Source organism: Carassius gibelio, chromosome B1 (assembly GCF_023724105.1).
Source record: "Carassius gibelio isolate Cgi1373 ecotype wild population from Czech Republic chromosome B1, carGib1.2-hapl.c, whole genome shotgun sequence".
In the NCBI taxonomy this organism is placed as follows: Eukaryota; Metazoa; Chordata; class Actinopteri; order Cypriniformes; family Cyprinidae; genus Carassius; species Carassius gibelio.
Window position 1 is genome coordinate 13,181,165 of NC_068396.1, and position 21,986 is coordinate 13,203,150.

Sequence of the window (21,986 nt, forward strand, 5' to 3'; positions counted from 1 at the left end):
TTTAACGGTGTAATTGTTAGTCTGCATTTTTCTTTCTTGGCTGTTATTTAATAAGCTGAATAACTATCAAACAATAAATTAAACAAAGGTATGCCATACTAGTAAATGTATGAATCTAACTGATATTATATCACTAGTAAATTTGAACAATTTGAAAGATTCACTTATTTTTTTCTTTATTGGATTGGATAAATTTTTTCCTTCATTATCAAATACCCACCATCCGGTTGTGGTCGTCGTGGTGACTGGCAGTGGTTGTATACTGGCAATCTACTGGATGGGTGAAGTGAAGGAGGATCACATGACCTTTTAAGTAATCGAGACCTCTGCAGAGCCGCTGTGTAGTCTGGTGGGCGTCGCCCATGGGCATGACTGTGGCTGTCGGCCTCAGCCAATGACAGAGCAGTATAACCAGGCGGTGTGGGTGGCGGATCTCTAAAGCGTCCCTCCCTCCGACTCGCAGTATTCTTGTTTAAGTTTGGAGTTTCGTCTTTTCCACCTCTACGTTTTATCGTTCCTGTTTCTCCTTCCAATTCATCGCCCCAGTAACCGGTAGGTGTGGATACGTGACTTCGTCCCATCCCTTCTGCCAGCGTCTCCCAGCTGCGGCTGTCATAATAACCCACACGCTGTGGAATACTCTGGATGTTATCATGGGAACCACTGGAGCAGGACGTCCAGCTGCCACGGCCACTGTCTGCTGCGTCCAATGACGCACGGTCACACTGATCCTGAGTCAAGGAGTAGGATCTGAGAGAAAGAAATGTAGAGAGACTTTAGAAATAAGGTACTAGACAAACTGTATTGACTAATCGACGACTTGTTAGATACTTATATGCATATATGTATATAAAACCTCTTACCCCAAGCTCATTTGGTCAGGTTCAGCCCTACGTGTGCTGAGTGGGTGTGTAATCGTACGGGCTTGAGCATGCGTGTGGTCACCAACACTGATGAGATCAGAGGAGGAGGAGCTTAACAAACTCAGCTGATCTGATGCTTTCACCACTAACTGTGGGGCTATAAAAGAAAGCATACATTACCAACCAATTAAATACATCCAATTATATTAATATATCACTCTTTAGAATGTGAGTTCACTTTGAATTGATTCGCAATGCATTGGTTTTTGGTTTTAAAAAAACCTTCAAAACCTTTGAACAGGGATTAATTTCTTAAGCTGATTCATTAAAATATGCATTTCTTGAACAACAACTTGTTAAATAATGCAACATTCAGTGTGACACGATAATCAAGTAAATCAAGCTCATACTGTTTATTAAAGCTTTTATTCTTTTGGAATTTTTAATTTTGAAAGCCATAACTTATCACATTTAAATATTATATGCTAAGTTAGCAAAAACTTCATAGATTTTATGGCATTTTACTATAATGCAGTTACTTTAAAACAGTCGACAGAAAAACATCAACATCATATGGTTAGGATTAGGGTTTGTTTTAGGATTACTTGCATGTAATTATGCATAATTTATTGTTATTATAACAGTAAGTACATTTAATGTGTAACAAGGACACCTTAAAATGAAGCGTTACCTTATTTTTTGCAGCATGTGCACTTACAGTGTTACTACACTTTACTTAAGAAATGACTGGGCAACATAAGGGAAATACTTGGACTTAAAATGGTTCAAGCTTATGTTCAGCTTTGGTACTTAGTTATTATATCAAATACATAAAAAAACATTGACTGCAAAATATAGGGCAAACCAATATTTTAAAAACATACATAGATACATACATAGATTCAATACATACCTTTTCTAGGTGTGCTGTGCGGTGAGGTACGCGGAGAGGAGAGTAGAGATGAAGCATTCGACTGGCTGTCCTCAGGCAGCTTTCGTTGTCTGTCTCTGCCTTCTTCTGACAGAGACAAAATCTTATGAAGAGACTGAGGAGACTGGGCACCTGCAGACACAAAAAAACCCTCATCTTACTACATACAAGACTGACAAGTCACCAGCAGAGGGCGCTCGAATGACCCCAGAATTCAGATCATTTGCGGCAGTAAAACAACAGAGAGCTCTTACCAAATGGTGGTAACTCTTTGCCAAGTGATGTCTTGCGACCATGATTTCCATTAGTCTGCTGTGGAGTGGTGCTTCTTTGACTGACAGGAGATGCATCCACTCGTCTCCTCTCACCTGAGTTCTTCAGACCTGAAATAGAAAGCACACGCACACATTTTTGTTTTTACTATGCTATTTATCACATTTTTGGTGTTTATACTAAATTAGTTATTATTTATAATACATATATTTGAAAATTGCAACTCACTGGAGCTGTGGGCAGGCTCACACTGCAAAGAAAGTTCATGGAGCTTCTCCTCATCGCTCTCGTGTGTTTGCGCGTCCAGGTACTGCCGCACGCGTCTGCTCATCATCTCCACCTCATAGAGTTTCTTAGCGCTGAGAAAAGAGCTCCGCCTCCCCTTCCTCTTCCCACCCATCGTTCCAATGTCAGAGAGAGAAGAGCTGCTCACCTGACTTAGAGACCTACATGCATTAGAACAAAATACACAATCAATGTTAATGCAAAATGGCATTACTGAACAGTCAAATCAACAGCAGAAGTTAGCAAGACAACTAGATAAATCAGCCAGAGAATTTTGCTGGGGTATTAACATCACCATTTTTAACATGCACAAAGAAAATATTTGAGATAAGTGACTATTTTAGAAAACTACAGGTTAATGAAATATTGACATGTTTAGAAAGTAGAGATGTGCATGAGTAATCAGATACTCATTCTGCAACTAAGCAGTCAACGAAAGAGTAAATAACAAAAGTATTACATTTACATTAGAGTACTCCTCTACAATATTACTCAATGCCCATTCCTACTTAAGCATCAAAAATGCTTTTATAAAGCCACATAAATCATAAGTAGGTGCGTTTACATGGACGCTTTTTGCTTCCATCGGAATTCATTCATTCTGATTGACGAATCTGAACGTAGTGTTTACATGAACGCTAAATAAAGTGATAGAGCTGATATGCGTGTTTATAAAGTTTCTGATCGGATTTACTCTTTTGACATGCTTTTGTGTCCCGCTGCTGTCGCATAATGTTTTAAAAAGCACACATAATAACTATGTACTTCAGGTTCTAATTAGGCAACGACCAGCACTGTTGTGCTACTTAACGTTGCCCCTTCCCGCATCCTTGTTAATGATAGTCTTAAAAAAGAACTGGTGGAATGTCGTCCTGCTTTAACTTCACAGACGCTTGAGTGAAAGGGGAGTTTTAGAATGACAAGACACTTATTTATGAAACTATTCGACAGGAAGAACAGCTCATTCTGCGCGTCATACATCATTACACTAGTTTTACGTCACATGCATGCACAGTACTTTCCAGTTTCGGATTACAAAAGGAATAAACCACCCCTTTCAATCCGATCGAAATTTTAGTCAGCTCTGGTCAATTCAATCGGATTGACATGTTTACATGTGACTTTTTTTATTCTGATTGTGCTTGAAGTTCTACTACGATCAGATTAGAAGGATCCATGTAAACGCAGTTATTGAAAACTCATGCCTCAAAAATTCATGCCTTTCTAACAATGACGAGCATTCAGGAGAAGGAAGTCAAAGATAAGATTTTACATACGTAGCACAATTAAAACAAGCCATAGACTACTGAGAGAAGTGTTAGTATGGTTTAGTATCATGCTGAAAAGAATGACATTTAACAGAAAGTGAAAGAGAGAAAGACAGTAGCAGTCCCACTTACCCAAGACTTCTCCACTTTTTCTTCCTACAACAGAGTGCCATGAATAGCCAAAGAAAAAGAAAATTAAAAGATTGAGTAAAAGGAGGCATAAGACACTAGTGCTCAGACAGTGAAGCCCACAGAGCAAAGGCCCAAAAAAGAAGTCCAGTAAGACACCAAGCACACAAATGACTGTGAGCAGAAACTTTCAGCATGGGATATATGCCACATTGTGTAAGAGACTAGCTCCGTTCCAATCCCTATTGAGCTGCCTACATAGGAAACATCTTAAGGCATCACAGATATGTATAGTATCTTAATTTTGCTGTAAACCCAGAACGCTTTGTCACAAATGGAAAATTCATTCAAAATGTTGTAATATATATATATACAGTACAAACCAAAAGTTTGGAAACATTACTATTTTTAATGTTTTTGAAAGAAGTTTCTTCTGCTCATCAAGCCTGCATTTATCTGATCAAAAATACAGAAAACATTTTTTGTATTGTGATATATTATTACAATTTAAAATAATTGTTTTTAGATTTATTATACTTTAAATTATCATTTATTTCTGTGATGCAAAGCTGAATTTTTAGGATCATTATCACATGATCCTTTAGAAATAATTCTAATATGATGATTCATTATCAAAGTTGGAAACAGTTCTGCTGCTTAATATTTTTTTCAGAACATGTGATACTTTTAGGATACTTTGATGAAAAAAAAAGTAAAAAAAAATATTTTGCTATGTTTTTAAAATATAAATATTTTGTAATAACAATATACACTACTGGTCAGTAATCTGGGGTCAGTCATTTTTCTTTCTTTTTTTTTTTAATAAAATCAATACTTTTATTAAGCAAGGATGTGTTAAATTGATAAAAAGTGATAGTAAAGAAAATATATTATTAGAATATATATTATTAGAATTATTATTTTTTTTTTTATAAATGCAGTTCTTTTTAATCTTTTATTCATCAAATATATTAGACAGCCGAACTGTTTCCAACAATCATAAATCTGAATATTAGAATGATTTCTAAATGATCATGTGATAGACTGGATGTTACATGTGACACTGAAGGCTGTGCTAGGTTTCTAAAAACAGCTAGTATGCCTTTTTTAATTATGATTTTATCTCAAGGTTTTATTGATGTCACATGTGTTCGTGTTTATGAAAAATCATTGCTGAATAAGTGTACACTTTGTAAGTGAGTGTACCTAGTCTTAAAAAGCAACGCAGGGTCCATGGTGATTGAAGCCATTCGAACCACGTGTCTGATCTCTCGCGCAATCATCCTCAACTTCTCAAAATTCACCAGGCCGTCCACCTTGGAGTTGTTGCCTATAAGCACACGTGTTTGATACAGTCATACTTCATTTTCAAACCAAATTCCAAATTACCGGGCAACCGGAAGAGAGAGGTGTAAGTTACCCTCATGGAGGAAGGTGAGGTCTTTCTTAATGACGGGAAACAGAGGGATGACTGGTGGCTGCAGGTTGTGTTTGTTGAGGAGGTTGCGGTATTTGGCCATATTTCGAGAAGGGTCAAAAACGTCCTGTAATTCTGCCAGAAGCTTCTCATATTTTCCAGGCAAACGTTCCCATGTAGATCTCAACCGAGCGACGGGTGCTAGATTAAACCCACTGCAAAAGATACACAGAAACAGTTTAAGACATTGCATAGTGGAGAGAAGATTGACTACTCCTAGCTTTAGCAGGTACAAACTTATCAAAGTTTTGCAAGGAACAAAAGCACACTGACATGTTTGAATGGTAAGAAGCATGGAAACACACATTTGAAATACGGCACATAAACGCTACCTGATTATGGCGAACATGGAGTTGAAGTTCTTGCAGTCACGGCAGTGAAGGGCAATCTTTATAAAGTGCTTGATGATCTTCACTCTCTTGGCCAGGTTGGTTTCTTGTACAATCTCTGTGGCGACCCAGAAGGTCTCCTGGTTTACAAGAGCCTCAAAGTTGCGCAGATTGCTAGGAGGCTCTTGTGGGTGAAGCTTGAAAAGGTCACTGATGTAATCCGTCGGTTCAATGCTGGAGAAGAGCAGATAGTTTCGTGCTGACAGCTGATTGGCTATCTCCATGGAGCTCAAGGACAACAAAGGGACCACAGACTCTCGCTGCATCTCCTGTGCTTCCACATCCGAGCACAGCGTCTCTGTCTCCATGTTGCTCTTCAGGTAGTACCTGGCAAAGCAAGCAGAAAAATATAACCATCACATATAAAATTAAACTACAAAATTGCCAATTTAACTTCTCAAATTTAGCTCAAGACCAAACCTGGCACTCAGCTGTATCCTGTCAGCCAGTTTAGAGAGTTGATCGGGTAATCGTCTCTGTTTGATAACTCCCTCCTGTGTGACCGAAACCTCACAGAGCGAATAGGCTTCAGGACTTGCCGTCAAGCCGAACTCTCGCATCGCCTGATTGGATGCCTCTCTTGCTGTGGTGTCTCTGTTAATCAGTAAGTAACGACTTTGTTGGTCTGCTTTGAAAACACGCAGCACCTGGTCTTGCAATTCTGTGGATGAAAAACATCAACAAACCATAAAACAACTGTATATAAGAAGTATGTAAACCTCAATCAGAACTAGGATCCAAACATTCCTGCATAGCACAGATTACATGCAACTTCTAGAACTATATTAGGTAAACAGACGTGGTGGATGCCTATAAGGAAGATGTAACAAGTCAAATGAAAAAGAGACGAAAGGAAACTCTAATAACTAAGACAGAGGTTGACTGGAGATCCAGATCAAGCAGAATCAGAGGAGATGTCTTCTGCAGAAGACAAAACATTAAGAGTTTTATCGGTACGTAGAGCTGTCAAAAGTACAGGTTCTTCAGCAGCATGTTACATGTGACTACAATCACACAGCTGAGGTTTATCCAATTTTACATTTATCCAATTTATTATTGCTGGTCAATGATATAGTTTAAATTATCTGATGATATAAACAGTCGAGCAGTTTATATTTGCTACACCGTATATCCCTTTACCTGATATAAGAGTCTTATATAATTTTACAGTAATTTTGTGTCGGAAGTAATCGTTCGTTACATGGTATTTAAGGGATAGTTCACCCAAAAATGAAAATGTTATCTTTATTTACTCACCCTCATGAAGTTCCAAACCTGTGTGAATTTCTTTCTTATGTTGAACATAAAAGAAGAATGCTGGGAATCAAAGAGTTGCTGGTCCCCAGAGCATTTCTTTCTCATACTATGGAATGGGAACCAACGACTATTTGGTTCTTTAAAATATCTTTTTTGTGTGTTTAACATAATAAAGAAACTTGTACAGGTTTGGAACGATATGAGGGTGAGTAAATGATAACAATGTTTGGGTGAACTGTTCCTTTAAGGATTATGAAACCTGTAAGGTATTGTTCAATTTATGATAATTTCATGTAGTGACAAGTCTAATGACTACTTGATGATGAGCCATCACTGCCACAGGTATATTAATTTGATAAATAACAGGGTTAATATTTTCACATAACAGATTTTTACATAGTAGATAATACATAATACTTTTAGTCCCCTGTAAATAAAAAAGCTTTGGCTACTACGGTGTCAATATGCTACTCAACAGGACCTTATATATATAAAACATATATATATATAAAACATATATATATATATATATATATATATATATATATATATATATATATATATATATATATATATATATATATATATATATATATATATATATATATATATATATATATATAAAACATTAAAATTTTTATCTTTGTTTTACTACTTACTTGAATAATTACATTAGAGCTTGCAATGCTAAATTGAAAACATTGAGAACCAATATTTACTTTGGGAAACACTTTCAGATGATGCTAAGCATGAACAGAAGCTACAGAAAGAGAGATGTACATAAAAAGACAAAGCAGTAAGAGTAGTACATCAAAGTTCGAAAAAAAAGAAGAGTAATTTAATTACAGGACTTGGCCCAGTGGCAAGTTTAGCAAATGGCACAAAATGTATTAATCTACACAGACGGGCCATTGAAATAAACCAGAAACAATGTAATAAAGTGTGTATATAGTCCCACAGCCTTAAGGTGTGTTTACCATGAGTTAAGTTTGCCAGACAACTGGCAAAACACAGTCTATTGGCAAAAAAAAAAAAAGGTAACAGTGCTGCTACAGCTTACTTTCATGAAAATGAGAATTTCCCATAAATCTTTCTTTTTTTTCATCAACAAGTAACATTATCCATGGAGATGCCATAAAAAAAATGCTGCCACTGACTCAAGTTTGCAAAAAAGAATAATATCTGTACAAAAACGATACTATACACGGCAGAACGGAGAGAAGGAGATACAGTCAACTAGATCAAACTTTATTACAGACTTTGAGAGAGAGATAGACAGGCAATTACGCAAGATGGTTATTTAGGAAGACGAACGGCTACTGTTTCTAGAGAGATGAGTGGAACTATATGAGAGGTGTCTAAAAAGACGAGCAGGACCGCAGCAATGCACAAATACTCACGAGTGAATCCAGGTGCTGTGAGCAGGGAGAGGGTAGCGGGATCATTAGTACAATCGCACAAATATAACAAAAAATAAAAAGGAACACAAAGAGAAGCAGTAGAGTGGAATGCATTTATGAGCAGAAAATAATAGTGAAGGTGATGTGTGTAGAATATAGCAATGTCATGTGCAGCATTATATTGTAAGTTAAAAACAGCAAACAGTTATCAGGTTGTGAAGCTCCGAAGGTGCTATGTGAATGTCAACATCAAAATCATATAAATATACACACACACACACACACACACACACATACATAGTACTGACTGTATATACATTATGCTGATTTTTGAGCGTGCAATTGAGTATTCTGTATGCATATTTACCTGGTGGCTGTGTACTGTAGTCAATAATGCGCTGTTGGCCTTGGGCCAGGTCAGGGTTACTGGATGAGAGATTTCCACTGACTGCCATTGTTGGCTGAGTCTGTTTGTTCTGTCTTAATCCCACAATACTGTCATCCTGAGTCTGCCCTAACCCGAGGTCACTATACAACAAAAGCACAATGACTCAGCATGAACATCAGTCAGAATTTAACACATACGTCAAAAGCAGTGGATGTGAAATAATGCCCTTCTGTTTATGTAAATACCACTAAGATGACGAATTCTCAAAGTCAGCAATAGCGTCAGAAGAAGAGTTTGTGCTTGTATACCTGTAAGGTTTCTGAGGTAGGATGCTCATGCGTGTCTTGTCTAGAATCTTCATGAGTTTATTTCGGCCGCCCACAGTATGTGCTTTGACCTTCTTGCTGACCTTTTCTTGACCTATTAAGTCAGAACCAGCCCCAAGTTCAGGTACAGAATAACGGCTATTTTTCTTTCCGTCACCAATCTTTGGAAGATGAGGAACGCCGTTTTTCCTTTCCTCTGCCAACCTGGCAACCAGCTCCTTGAAGACTGAGAAGAGTGAAAGTGAGTAAAAGATAATAAAAAAATGTATATCTATCAACAGCCCTTGTGTATTGGGAGATTTTTCCATGTAGGAATCTCACCCAGGAGGTTGGTTTTGACACTCATACAGAGCTGTGTATTGTTCTTGAGAATTTCAGTTGCTTTGGACAGCTGCACATTCTCAAACGTCTGCCCGTTCACCTCCAATATCTGCACGAGTGTGAAAAAGATTAGATAAGACAGAAAGAAAAAATGTGTGTAAAGAACATGCTTCGGTGTCTTAACACTGTTTTATACAGAGGTTTGAAAGGTGTCACCTGGTCTCCACGTTTAAGCCCAGCTTCCTCTGCTTTGCTACCAACTTCCACGCTGCTGATAAAGAGGCGTGTTCCTCGTTCAGCTCCTCCAATCAGTGTGAAGGGGAGGGGCATCTCTCGAGCAGGCCTATTTATAGTAATCACTCTGGGTTTGGCTTTAGCCGCACAAGCTATGTTGAGCAACCGCAACTGACCTGTCATTTTCTTTTTTTGGATAAACAGGAAGTAAATAAAATGCTAGTCTGATAAAGTGATGAATGACAAATATTTGAAATATGCAGTAAAGTAATTCTTGCATGCTGTTTATACCTCTCTTTCCAGATCGCTCTGAAATTCCTCCAAAAAACTGGTCATATCAGGGTCTCCTTCAAAGTCACTGAAGTGATTGTTAACCCATAACAAGACAACTCGGGTTACCTGATTAAAGGAGAGAGGGAAGAACTGTGAGGCACATCCAACTAAAGCTTAATGTGGGTATCTTCAGAAAAGGTGGATTCAGTCACGCTACCTTGTCCCGTAAACTGGGTTCATTAAACCAGTCCAAAAGTCTCTGTCCCAAAATCAGAGGACTGGGCAGGAAGGTACGATAGGTCAACAGGAAGTCCTCAATATATGTAGGGTCAACAACTGAATGATCCTCCACTAAGTGCTGCATCAGCCTTTCAGCAGTGCCCTAAAAAGAGTACATCAGATTTCTCTTTTAAATGAACACATTTAAAGATCTTTCTTCTTTTCTGGTTAAACTAAGTACTAAAAATCCACACAAATTTTAAATCAAATTAATTTAGGTTTATTAATTGGTCAGATGGTTTGTTTAAGTGAATAAACCATACAATACTGTTCAAAAGTCTGAAGTCTGTAAATTCTTTAAAATGTCTCCCCAAGACTGCATTTATATGATCAACACTGACGTATTTTTACAAGTTACAGTAACTTTTTTTTTTTTACTTTACAGTAACTGTTTTTTTTTTTAAATATCTTAAAATGTAATTTATTCCTGTCATGGCAAAACTGATTTTTCAGCAGCCATTACTGGAGTCTTCAAAGTCTTTGTCACTTTGGAACCATATAATGCATTTCGTAAAAAAAAAATACATTAAAAAAAATTATAATAATAATACACACACACACATAAAGATCTTTAAAACACAAAATGTGGAGGGGATGTTCTATGGGCTACCATATTCACATAACATATAAAGTCAGAGATTCAACTCCACACCAGATTCATCAACTTAAAGACTGTAAAGCCACAATCTCATTTTTTTAGTGGAGTACTTTTTCCATGTCAGGCCTGGTTCACACCGGACGCCGAAGCGGCGCGGAACGGGGAAAATCACGCGCGGTCCGGCGCCTGCCTGTTCACACCAGACGCGTATTCTCCTGTGTGTTGTGTTTTTTTTTTTTTTTTTTTCTAGTCTGTTTAGATACACAAATATGATCGCATTTGTCACTCGCGGTATTTTAATTTGAAAATTGCTTATATTTTGACAATTGACCGGATTGTCTCGTGTTTCTTGGTGTGACTTCCTTCCGGAATTGATGCGGATCGCTGGCAAAAAATAGACCAGACGCTAAAACGGGCGCTTCATGGTGCGGGCCGGCCGCGGCACACTGCGGCGCTCCGCGTCTGGTGTGAACGACACCATAGGTTAACATGGGCGCCGAAAGGAAGCGGCCTCCATTCCGCGCCGCTTCCGCGTCGCTTCGGCATCCGGTGTGAGCCAGGCCTCAGTCTGATTTTTCAAAAAAAAAAAAAAAACAATCAAACCTTAACAACAATGTGTCCCTTGCGGGTGCCCGTCCGGTCAAGTTCTCTGTGTTCTTTGACCATGACGATTTCTCCTTCCTCCTCCACTCGCTGTGTGTTCTGCTCAACCTGATTCAGAATGCAGCAGTAGTCCTGCTGGGCAATACACACAAACTACACAAACACACACACACACAAATAATAATGTTAACTGACATTTTTTGCGTCAACATTTTATGCATTACTTGCGTCACAAATCAAGCTTGAACAGGACTTTTTTTTTAAAGGTGCTGTATGTAGAATTGACAACTGGCAGAGGGCGGTTTTCACAAACCAGAACAGAGACCGACATTCCGGCCCGGAACACACATTTTCAAAGGAGAATAACTGACTGTAGCTTTGTTCTTTAGACAAAAAAGTATGTTAACTTAGCATGCTTCTTAAATATCTGCAAACATATTATGGTATTTTTATGCTTTAGTAGAGTCAAAAACGTACAGCACCTTTAAATACAATATCACCACCTTGAAAATATATTCAGTTTGAATAACACTAAAGTTTACCAAAACAAAATCTAGATCAAATTTACTGTCATAAACAAGCTGCTTGAGAAATAGTTCACAATTATGCCCATCTTTACTATAAACACACTCTTTTCTTACCTGACAGTCGTCTACTTTGGTCCTCATGACTCCAGTCATCAGCTGTTTTTCCATTGAAGGGGAGACACCAAAACTTCCACCCATACACACACTCACACTGCTGCCATCTGGATAGATCACCTCTACTGCTCCATTCAAAATGACTGACCATGAGTCCAGCTAAAACACACACACATTTGCCTGTTATCAGCTGAACTCAAATGTGGAGATGAGATGCTGCGAAGGGACCCGTCTCACCTCTTCACCGTGGTTGAGCACGATGGTTCCGGCCCGTTCCACAACCGCAAACACCATGACGGCACACAGCTCCCTCCGCACCGAAACACTCAGACTGGCAAATGCCGGAAGCTGCTGCACAAACTCCAGCAACTGCTCTGTTTACATAAAGAGAACGTGAAAATGAAAGAGAAAGTGTAAAGTGAAACTTAAAATGAAAGTAGCTTAGTGAATGTCCATCACTGAAGAATTCAAAAGAATACAAAAGAGTACCGATGTCATCATCTGTACGGTCCATAGGGTCTTTCTCCAGACAGTCTCTCACAATATCTCGACTCATAAGAGGGTCCGTTCCCCTCCCTACATCCTCATCATCATCATCCTCGTCCGAGTCCACTGCCGTTTCAGGAAGCCCGCTCAGGTCCATGTCCCCACATTCACTTTCAGTGGCCTGTAAAATAAACACAATTTTCAGGAAATGATGTTCATAGACATTTAATGGCTTTCTGTACTTTGTGACCCGCATTTACAAACAGACAAAGTGAACCGCGTGACTATGACTGTGTGTGTACAGATGGTGTGTCACTACAGAAGTGTGTGTTGAGCCGACTGTGTTTGTGCATGCGCTTGGGTGTGTGCGTGAATGCTGATCTGTGGATCAAAAGGTATGTGTGGTTGACGACTGACATGAATAGGTTATGGAGAGGTGACAGATGGACCACAGAGGAGGGTGGGGGAGTCCTCTACAGGACGGGATTTAAATGTGTGCGAGTGTGTGTGTCCCAGATGTTCACAATAAATCTCTGTCAGGATGCGCTTCTATTGCAGAGTGTGTAAGGAGATTGCTTTATAGAGGGATAGAAACTCAGAGTCTCTTATCACCTGGTAGATATCTGATAGGCTGCTACTTCCTGAATCACTGGCGATGCTGGAACGTGATTGGCTTGAATTCGTATGGGTGTGGCAACTGTCAGAGGGGTGATGCTTTGAGAAGTCGGCAGGAAGCTGAAAGAGAATCATAAACGGTTACAAAAGAGTGATAAATAAACAAGCAGATAAATAAATATATAAGAACGTTAAAAAAATAGCTAGATTATTCTAGAAAATAAATGAAATAGACATTTTGGATGATTTTAGGTAATGTTTATCAGGGAAATTTTATATTTCCTCTAACGTAATTGGTAAACGTTTATTTTTTCATTAATAAATTTTAAGTACCTTTTAGCTTTAAGCTCATGTAAATTGACCCGCAGTGACAGATTAATTTTTATAAGTAAAAATATTCCACAGACTTCAATTAATATGAATTAAACTAATATAACTATACTGCATGTATAATAATATTTAAATTATTGTTTAAAATAGTTTTAGCTAGAATATTGCAAGTCACATTACAAGACACTGCTGTCATTGCTTAAAATGTCAACTATGTATATGCATAAAAACAATGTAACAATTCTTCCCTGACACGAGCTTTTGAGCATTTGTGCAAATATAGTGTTTTTTCCCCTTCTAGTTCATCAGGAAACCAAGGATTAATTTTAAACCCCTGTGTGAGTGTCAGCACAATTATTCGTTAGTGGAATGGATGATGTGTTCACACATGCACAAGTTCAGCTGAACAGAGGCATTTAAAACATCTAATAATCCATCTACTCTGAATCATTTTAGTCATTGGTCGATAAAAATAAAACACAATCAAGTATTAATTCTTGCAGTGCAGTATTATCCACCCTTTCCAGGCCTGGCAATCACAATTCTTTGATACAAGCAAACACAAAGCACCATAAAAAGGTCTAAAAAGTAAACAAATGTATGGATTAACGACCAAAGCTTTCATCAGTTACCAAACCGAAGTAATGTTTAGATCTACCCACCCTTACCAAAACCCTACTGTACAACATTCCCTGAGGCTTACTACAGTAAAGTTGATGGGTTCATGTACTGATGTCCTAGATCAGATGGCCTACATACAGTGACCCAACAATAAAATCTCATGTTAGAATATCCTCACGTAACTCAAAAACTCAATAATGTAACCTCTAAACAATCACTGATATGACTACATGAAGTCAAATAAAATTAAATGGATGAAACAATGACAGGAAAAACTAATACAAATCAAGTATAAAGTTAAATGACATAACCAAAAAACTAAATTATGCAGATTTACAATGTGAATAGAATGAATGAAATATAATCAATTTTAAATTAAATTTAGATTGCACAACAGAACCAGAAACAAAAGCATGTAGATTAATAATTGAAAAGGAATTCATTAAAAATAACATTTGAAAAATAACTACAATTAGATTGCAAACCAAAACCATCAGTCCAATTGTGCATTTAATTTTATCAAAATTATTTATTAAAAATAATTTAGACTTTAATTAAAGTTACATTTACAAAACAAAACTATAATTCTCTTCCATTCAGAATATATTTTTTCACCAATCGCTCAATACACTAATAATTTGTCTGCTTGTATACTGTTAATGTCAAAATTTAGTCCACCCTTTAAATTCAGCTGCTCCCTATAAAATGAAGCATGCATGCATTTATTTACAGGTAATGCAATGTGTGCGATTAACCTGTTGTTGCAAAAGACTTATGCATATTTTTAAATATGCAAGCATTTGATTTTTTTAAGAGAAAGAGTGTGTGTGTGTGTGTGTGTGTGTGTGTGTGTGTGTGTGTGTGTGAGTGAAAGATACTCACAGTCCTGGTCTCCTGTCTCCTGACTCCATAACCATTAGACAGGACAAGCTGTCTCATAGCCTGCAATACTGAATGCCCAACCATCCTGTGTGCATTTAAACTAACCTCTTAAACATTATCAGTCTCTTTCTATACCACAGTGTTCTAACCGCACCTATTTACTGTTCAAATATCTATCTCCCCAATGCACTTGCTCAGAGAGAGCATCCCTCTCTACTGAAATCAGCCCATCACCACAGTAACAGACAGCACTCTGGAAGAGAGTAATGTTTCTACAGACCCTGCCCCTCTGTCCCATTCACACACACCCATGCGAGATCAGGGGATTATCAAGAGGCTGGTATTGTTTAAGCAGAGGGGGGTGGGGGATGGTTGACACCCACTGCCCTACTAAACCAGTCACCAGGGTAAACCCTGCAATGATTGACAGCTTACTGAACAATCAGGATGGCACATATATCTGTTAAGAGTCCGCCTTCCTGCTGTCAATCATAACCAGGCCCGTTACAAGTCAAGAGGATAATAACAAACTAATGCAGAGAAACAGAGACTACATGCTCAAAGTGCCACAAGGGAGAAACTGAGAGTGATAGAAAAGAAGCTTTTACCAGATTAGATTCGCTAAGAATGTAGCCAAGACTATGGCTCTGTTCCAAAACCTAGCAATTGCTGTCTACATTTGCTGCTATTTTCTAAGGTAGCACTCTCTAGAGAGCAACTCTGTAGGGAAAAGGCCCTGTTTCCCCCCGTATATTTGATGTTTCTTGCAATGTTCAGCCAGGATGCATAACCATTTAAACCTGGTCTTTTCATGCATTTTAGGGTATGTTTGCATGACAGCAATGTACAAAAAACTAATGTTTTCTATGTATTTTTATATTATGTGTTATATTATTGTTTTTTTCCTATGTATCCATTCACATGGATTCCTGAAAAGGTCACAAAATCATTGTATTATGCATGCTAGGCCAACAGCTGGTGCTGCCAGTTTGTAAAGAAACACAAAGCACCCGCTCACAGATGCATTCTTCAAGTGCTCATGCAAACCTACAGACTGTGCATGTCTTCACAGTTTAATGAGTTTTTTTTTTTACTAACTTTGCAAGTGGTCAAAAGTTGACAACCTCAAAGCCTTTTAGACATTTAAATCTGTATTTATTGTCTTCTTTGTGCGACAGAGTCAAAGCTTTTACACCTTTTGAGGAAGTCTACATAATAGTTGTTTTTTGCATATAAAGCTGACAGAATATAGCATTTTAACAAAAAAACAAAAAAAACACACAAAGCCGCTTTGAAGATATTCAATAGTATTAAAAGGTCAATTACCTGGGATTTTGAGCATTCCTGCAGCAAGATAAAAATAAAAACGAATTAATATGCATTCCATGTGTTAATCTGAGGACAAATATAGTGACACATTACATTTAAGATTTTTTTTTCATGCTGATAAATAAGCTCTATTTTGTGTTAAGATGCACACACTGACATTAAAGGGGTCACATGATGAGATTTAAAATTTTCCTTTCTCTTTGGAGTGTTACAAGCTCTTGGTGCATGAAGAAGATCTGTAAAGTTGTAAAGACTCGAATCCAAACATATATTCTTTATCAAACTTAAGACTGCCACGCCCCCCTAAAATGGCTCATTCAAACACGCCCCCACATGTCTACATCACAATGTGGAAATATTTGCGTAATACTGCCCAAATGTTCACTCAAAGAAAGAAGGCCTGGTTTGAAACAGCCATGTCAGAGAGATGCAGTGTGTATCTAGGCGAAAGCAAAAGCACTTTATTTGGCCTTCCGAAACTACATGCATTTAGGAATCTTTACGATTATTTACAACAGAACAGCAACTCATTTTAAGGACGACCGTTTTGGGAACCTAGGAGAGGAGGTCATTCTGATTTTGCTACGACAATCTGGCACTTCCGAATCAGATACTGTAAGTATGTTTTGCTATTAGTGTAAGTATTTGCTATTGACTGTTCAAATGCAAAGTTTTAGGCGTGCGCATCTGTGTGTGTATATGTGCGTGTGTGTGAGAAACAGTGGAGTCACACATTGGAGTCAGCTGTCTTAACCGTCCGTGGCTTGTGAAGTGCAAACCATAAGAGCTTCATCACTGTGTTTGTCACACCACTCTGTTCCCCTTTCAGGCTGAGGGTAAAAAAAAAGGTCATTATTAACTTTTATTTTGAAAGATGAAGCTTGCGGTTATGGAAAGGGGCGTTATATTTACGACGAGTGCTTGTAGTGTTCGGCCAATCACAAAGAATTGGGTCAGTTGTGCCAATCAGAGCAGACTGCGCTTGTCAGAAGAAGGGATTTTGTAGAAAACTACGTGTTTGAGAGAGACCTGAGGACCTACAATAATGTACAGTTTTTGAAAAATGGTGTATTTTTTAAACAAAGCATGTCAAGATATTCTGTTACACAGAATAATGATCTTTAAAAAAGCATCATATGACCCCTTTAAAATCAAATAATGGGCATTAAAGTGCTATGGTGCGGCCACAATTAACAACGTTTGGGAAATTTTCATAAAAAAGAGTTTTTGGATTTTAATAGGAATCTAATATTTCCCCATGCATATGTCGCAGCCAGTTCAAGATGGTCACACAATTCACTGCTCTGACCAACAGAAAGCTTCCTCTAAGTGAGAGACTTAGCCTGAGAAATGTTGCTAATATGTGACCGCACATTAACAGTTGCAACTATTTTTATTATCATAATGTGATCAAAAGGGCTATTTAAAATTGTATATATGTGTGAACGGACCGAGTGGTATCCTGGTGGCAGAGGGGGCTTGCTGACTGGATAATGATCAACCGTATCAATTATTGTCTGTCGCTCTCCGCACTGGTTTATCTTGCGGAATCTTCTCCTGGACTGCCGATGAGATGTTTGTCTTTGGAAATACTCATCGTTGTCATCCATGTAGTCCACCTGGCAGAGAGAGTGGTTAACTGTATCCCCATCAAACTGATACTGGCTTATTGCACTTCTACAGGCCTATGTAACTCACCACAATCATTTCTGAAGCCTCAAGGACGATACACTCACAACCACGACGTAAACTACCCGCAGAACGTTTACCAAAACTGAAATAAAACAGCATACATCACACATAAGACCGAACAGGACATACAAGAGGAAATAATGGGGCAAACCAAACTCTCATACCTGCTGCGGGGCAGAAACATGGACTCCTTTATAAAGACTGAACCAGAGAGGAGGATATACCAGCAGGTCCCAATGTCATCAGGACTAGAACACACAAAGACATATATTACAACATTACCCACAAAGACACAATGCTTCTATTTTAGTCCATTCTTAGCATTATATTCCGGGTGGAGTTGTGACCTCACAACACACATGCCATTTTGGGCAAAGGAAACAAATGAAATGAATCATGTAAATGTGGGCGAATGCATCTTGGTAAATTCAGTAGTTTCCAGAGCAAAGGGGCACCAGTGGTTTGCTAGCCTCACATAGCCAGAATTTCAACTATTCAAATTAGGTCTTGCTGCAGAACCATCCAATCAGACAGGAATGGTCCATCTGAGCAGCATTTAAAGTGAACAACCACAAGCTTTTTTCAAAAAGCTGTTTTAGAAAGAACACAGAAGAAAATAGTACGGGTGTAATTTTACACCACACTTTAAAGCATGTGTCATAGGACAACCTACATCACGCACTCACGTCAGATCACTCCTGTTATTTTTAGATGCGTTTGTTATAAATTGACAGAAAAATTTCCAAATATGTGTACTGTTAGACCCCTAGAATTTAGCATAAAGGTGTTAAGACTGATCTTAATTTCTCTCCAAAAGTATTGCATTCGGGATATACAGTATTGTTTAAAAAATTTTTTTTAATTATTTTAAAAGTAAGCTCACAATTAGGCAGTATTTAATTGATCAAGAACACAGTAAAACAGTAATATTTTGAAAAGGTACTAAGACTGAAAATACCCGTTTTCTATGTAAATATATTTTTTAATTTGTAATTTCCTCCTGTGATGCAAAGCTGAATTTTCAGCATCATTACTCCAGTCTTCAGTGACACGTGACCAGAAATCATTCAAACATGCTAATTTGGTTCTCAAGAAACATTTCTTATTATTAATAATGTTGAAAACAGTTGTGCTGCTTAGTACTTCTTGTGGAAACCAGGATACTTTTTTGTCAGGATTCTTCAAATAGAGTGTTCGAATGATAGCTCTTCCTCAGAAGCCAAGCACCCAAACATGATTTTGTTCCTCGGACTGAAACATGGCCGTTTGAGAAAGCACTTGCCATTTTTGTGTGCAAAAAGAATCCGAGAACAAACTGTTGGTGGTCTTTGGGCATGCCATATGAAACTGGTGGGTTTTAAACTATGCTGAAGGAAACCATACGAGCCTACACATTTTGCACAACACAATTCCCAGTGAAAAGAAGCACATGGCTGATTTTGTGCGTTTTGGAAAGCACAGGCTTTGACAGCCTGGTTAATGTAGGCATTGCACCACAGTGATTTACTGCAGATAATGGGAGGTTACAGTTAGAAAAAAATAGGGGGAAAGTACATAAGTGATGGGGAACGTTCCAGGTTTGATGAGCTAGCATGACTTCACTTTTCCATAAGACTTTTTGGCCAATGTTTACTTGAACATTTAAGTATGAACTGAGAAAAAAAAGCAATGTATTAGATTCAATACAAACTAGGCTCAATCAACAGTATATTAGGTGTAATGCTCACAACAAATAAAAGTAAATGTAAAGTGTAAGTTTGTATTTTTGTTAAATCACAAACCATTCAATAAGACCTTGACCTCTACAAGTCATCCATTATCAGGTGGGAATACTTTTCTAGGTGGATGAATTTATTGTTGTGTTACTGTTGTAATGCAAACAAGTGCATGTAAACAGTCCCTTTCTGGCATGCTTATAGACTAACAAAGTCCATTTGGATGGAGCAAACTTTACACAGACAAAAATCTGTATAATATTTTATCACATTACTCACATGACAAAAAGTATGCTGTTTATGTCCAGTGGTTGTACCTTTGAATCCGTGTGTATTTTAATGTTCATTGACTGGCTCAGTTTAAGGTTTTTGTTTTTTTTACCCCAACTTCTTTTTTTTCTGCGGTAACTGAGATTGTGTCACTCACTAATACTGTTATTGATATTTAAATATCCCTTTAATTATATCAATGGTAACCTAAGCAAACATGGGTCCTGAACAGAATGTTTTATTTTAATAAGCAGAGTGTGTGTCTATATTCAAAAACGTTTAGAAGCGTAATCCCCGCCTGTAGATGGACGTTACAGATTTAAATGAACTGAGCACCAGACAGATGTCGGTGTGTGTTTGTGTCTGAGACAGAGAGAGGGAGAGGAAGCAGATGTGTGTGTGTGTGTGTGTGTGTGGACAAAATCATCCTTGTGACTTTGATGTAAAGTGACCTAGATAGAGATTCATTTTCTGACAGCCTTTGTGAGGAGTGTATTGAGTGTGTGTGTGTGTGTGTGTGTGGGTGCGTTTGGATACTCACTAGAATAAAACCTCATTAGCTTCATGCTGTTCATATCGAACGGTCTCGCACATCAGCCTGCAAACGAAATAAACAGAGAGTTAAGCACATTCCCTCTGTAATGTAGTAATGAAAGTACCCTCACACAAACGCTGGTACACACTGGTACCTGAGCTGATGTTCCCTCAAGTTGGACAGCGCTTCCATGCCATGGAGGTATGAGTACACGATCTGCAGATCCTAAAAAACACAGACACAGAGGAGGTCATGCACTGCTGCATTACAGTGATGCCACTTTACATGAAAAGGGTACAAACCAGTGTCCTATTTGCAACCAAAAGCATAACATTTAGCTCTGTGCAACATTTTGCACACAACCATTTGCTGTTAACAAATGATTTTACATTTACCATTTCTAAAACTTGTCACACCCAAGCATTTCGACTGTTTCTAGCGCATGGTATGAAGACAAGCAAATAATCTTTATTTCAGATTTCAGAACTTTTTACACAAATTGTATTATTGGCTGCATTTATCAAGCTCAACAAACCAAACAAGTTATTATTATTATTTTTTTTTCCTGCAATAACTTTAGTATTGTTTGGTTGTTGAGCTTGATCATTTATCAATAATATCTAGAGCTCAATTTGTTTTTTAAATTTTAAAGTATTTATATTTGGATGTGGCTCATATTTTGTAAACATTGCAACCTAAAAAATATTTAGTTATATTTTATATTTATCAGAGGACATTTTTAAAGGGTTAAGCACCTTTTTCACCAGTCATTTTTTTTTTTGTGGACGAAATAAATAGGTTTTATTTAAAAGGTTTAGCAAACCAAACATAAAACACAATATAAACACAGCAATCAATAAACACATATTTATATGTAAAATGTAAATATATATATATATTAAAAAAAATTGTTTGTTTGTTTTTTTACAAAATTTCCCTGATTAAACTGGTTTCTCCCCTTTAAGTCATCACCTGCGTGTGTGTACACCAAAGCACCAGTAGGAGGTGCCCTATATATGTGAATATATACACAAACAATAAATACACATCATATGCCAAACACTACTTAATCATTATGTAACTCCGCCCATCTTATGTTACACAATTAGTGTTTAACAAAAATGTATTATTTGCAGATATTCCATCATTAATTCCTTCACTTTCAGGTCTCTTTTTTTCCTCACTTCTGTTTTTCCTCTCTACTTCTGTCATTATTCTGTTCCTCTTTAAGATAAAAGATAAAAGACAATATGGATGTGTCTCATAACCTAGCAATTTAGTTGTTCATTATGTTGGCCCAAAACACTGCTAAGCAAATCTTAAAAATATTTAAAGCTAGCTTCTTTTGTTTTAATGGAAAAAACATTTAGCCCTAGGGTTGTTGTTGGTGTTTGTTACTGCCACAGTAATGCAATGTTAGGAATACAACAGGACTGTGTGCTTGCAACGCATTCATCAAGAATTGTGTCTTTGTTATACATGTTGCTGGTCTAATAGACACTTGTCTATGAATGATTTGGTAAGCAAATTACAGATTAGGAAAATCTGGTGGGACAAATTGTTTCGTGGTCAAAGA

At 37.6% G+C, this 21,986-nt stretch overlaps 1 protein-coding gene across 4 annotated transcripts in view; it reads right to left on the minus strand.

Moving 5' to 3' along the window:
- Positions 1 to 21,986, minus strand: part of rapgef2a (Rap guanine nucleotide exchange factor 2a) — a 36,229-nt gene that overhangs the window by 1,556 nt on the left and 12,687 nt on the right. Inside the window, exons 2-29 of one of the 4 annotated variants that reach the window (XM_052545642.1) lie at positions 20,565 to 20,635; positions 20,417 to 20,473; positions 18,055 to 18,138; positions 17,897 to 17,972; positions 17,650 to 17,817; positions 16,196 to 16,213; positions 13,034 to 13,156; positions 12,425 to 12,602; positions 12,173 to 12,309; positions 11,936 to 12,094; positions 11,295 to 11,447; positions 10,032 to 10,196; positions 9,833 to 9,940; positions 9,524 to 9,727; positions 9,308 to 9,416; positions 8,969 to 9,212; positions 8,640 to 8,800; positions 8,273 to 8,287; positions 6,036 to 6,276; positions 5,559 to 5,942; positions 5,170 to 5,381; positions 4,956 to 5,079; positions 3,753 to 3,776; positions 2,296 to 2,513; positions 2,049 to 2,177; positions 1,777 to 1,926; positions 864 to 1,020; positions 221 to 750 (exon numbers count right to left, since the gene is read on the minus strand). In XM_052545642.1, the coding sequence (XP_052401602.1) occupies positions 221 to 750; positions 864 to 1,020; positions 1,777 to 1,926; positions 2,049 to 2,177; positions 2,296 to 2,513; positions 3,753 to 3,776; positions 4,956 to 5,079; positions 5,170 to 5,381; positions 5,559 to 5,942; positions 6,036 to 6,276; positions 8,273 to 8,287; positions 8,640 to 8,800; positions 8,969 to 9,212; positions 9,308 to 9,416; positions 9,524 to 9,727; positions 9,833 to 9,940; positions 10,032 to 10,196; positions 11,295 to 11,447; positions 11,936 to 12,094; positions 12,173 to 12,309; positions 12,425 to 12,602; positions 13,034 to 13,156; positions 16,196 to 16,213; positions 17,650 to 17,817; positions 17,897 to 17,972; positions 18,055 to 18,138; positions 20,417 to 20,473; positions 20,565 to 20,635 (4,399 nt within the window). The remainder of the gene's footprint in view (positions 1 to 220; positions 751 to 863; positions 1,021 to 1,776; positions 1,927 to 2,048; positions 2,178 to 2,295; positions 2,514 to 3,752; positions 3,777 to 4,955; positions 5,080 to 5,169; positions 5,382 to 5,558; positions 5,943 to 6,035; positions 6,277 to 8,272; positions 8,288 to 8,639; positions 8,801 to 8,968; positions 9,213 to 9,307; positions 9,417 to 9,523; positions 9,728 to 9,832; positions 9,941 to 10,031; positions 10,197 to 11,294; positions 11,448 to 11,935; positions 12,095 to 12,172; positions 12,310 to 12,424; positions 12,603 to 13,033; positions 13,157 to 16,195; positions 16,214 to 17,649; positions 17,818 to 17,896; positions 17,973 to 18,054; positions 18,139 to 20,416; positions 20,474 to 20,564; positions 20,636 to 21,986) is intronic. The other 3 variants (XM_052545644.1, XM_052545643.1, XM_052545645.1) reach the window with 3 other exon arrangements.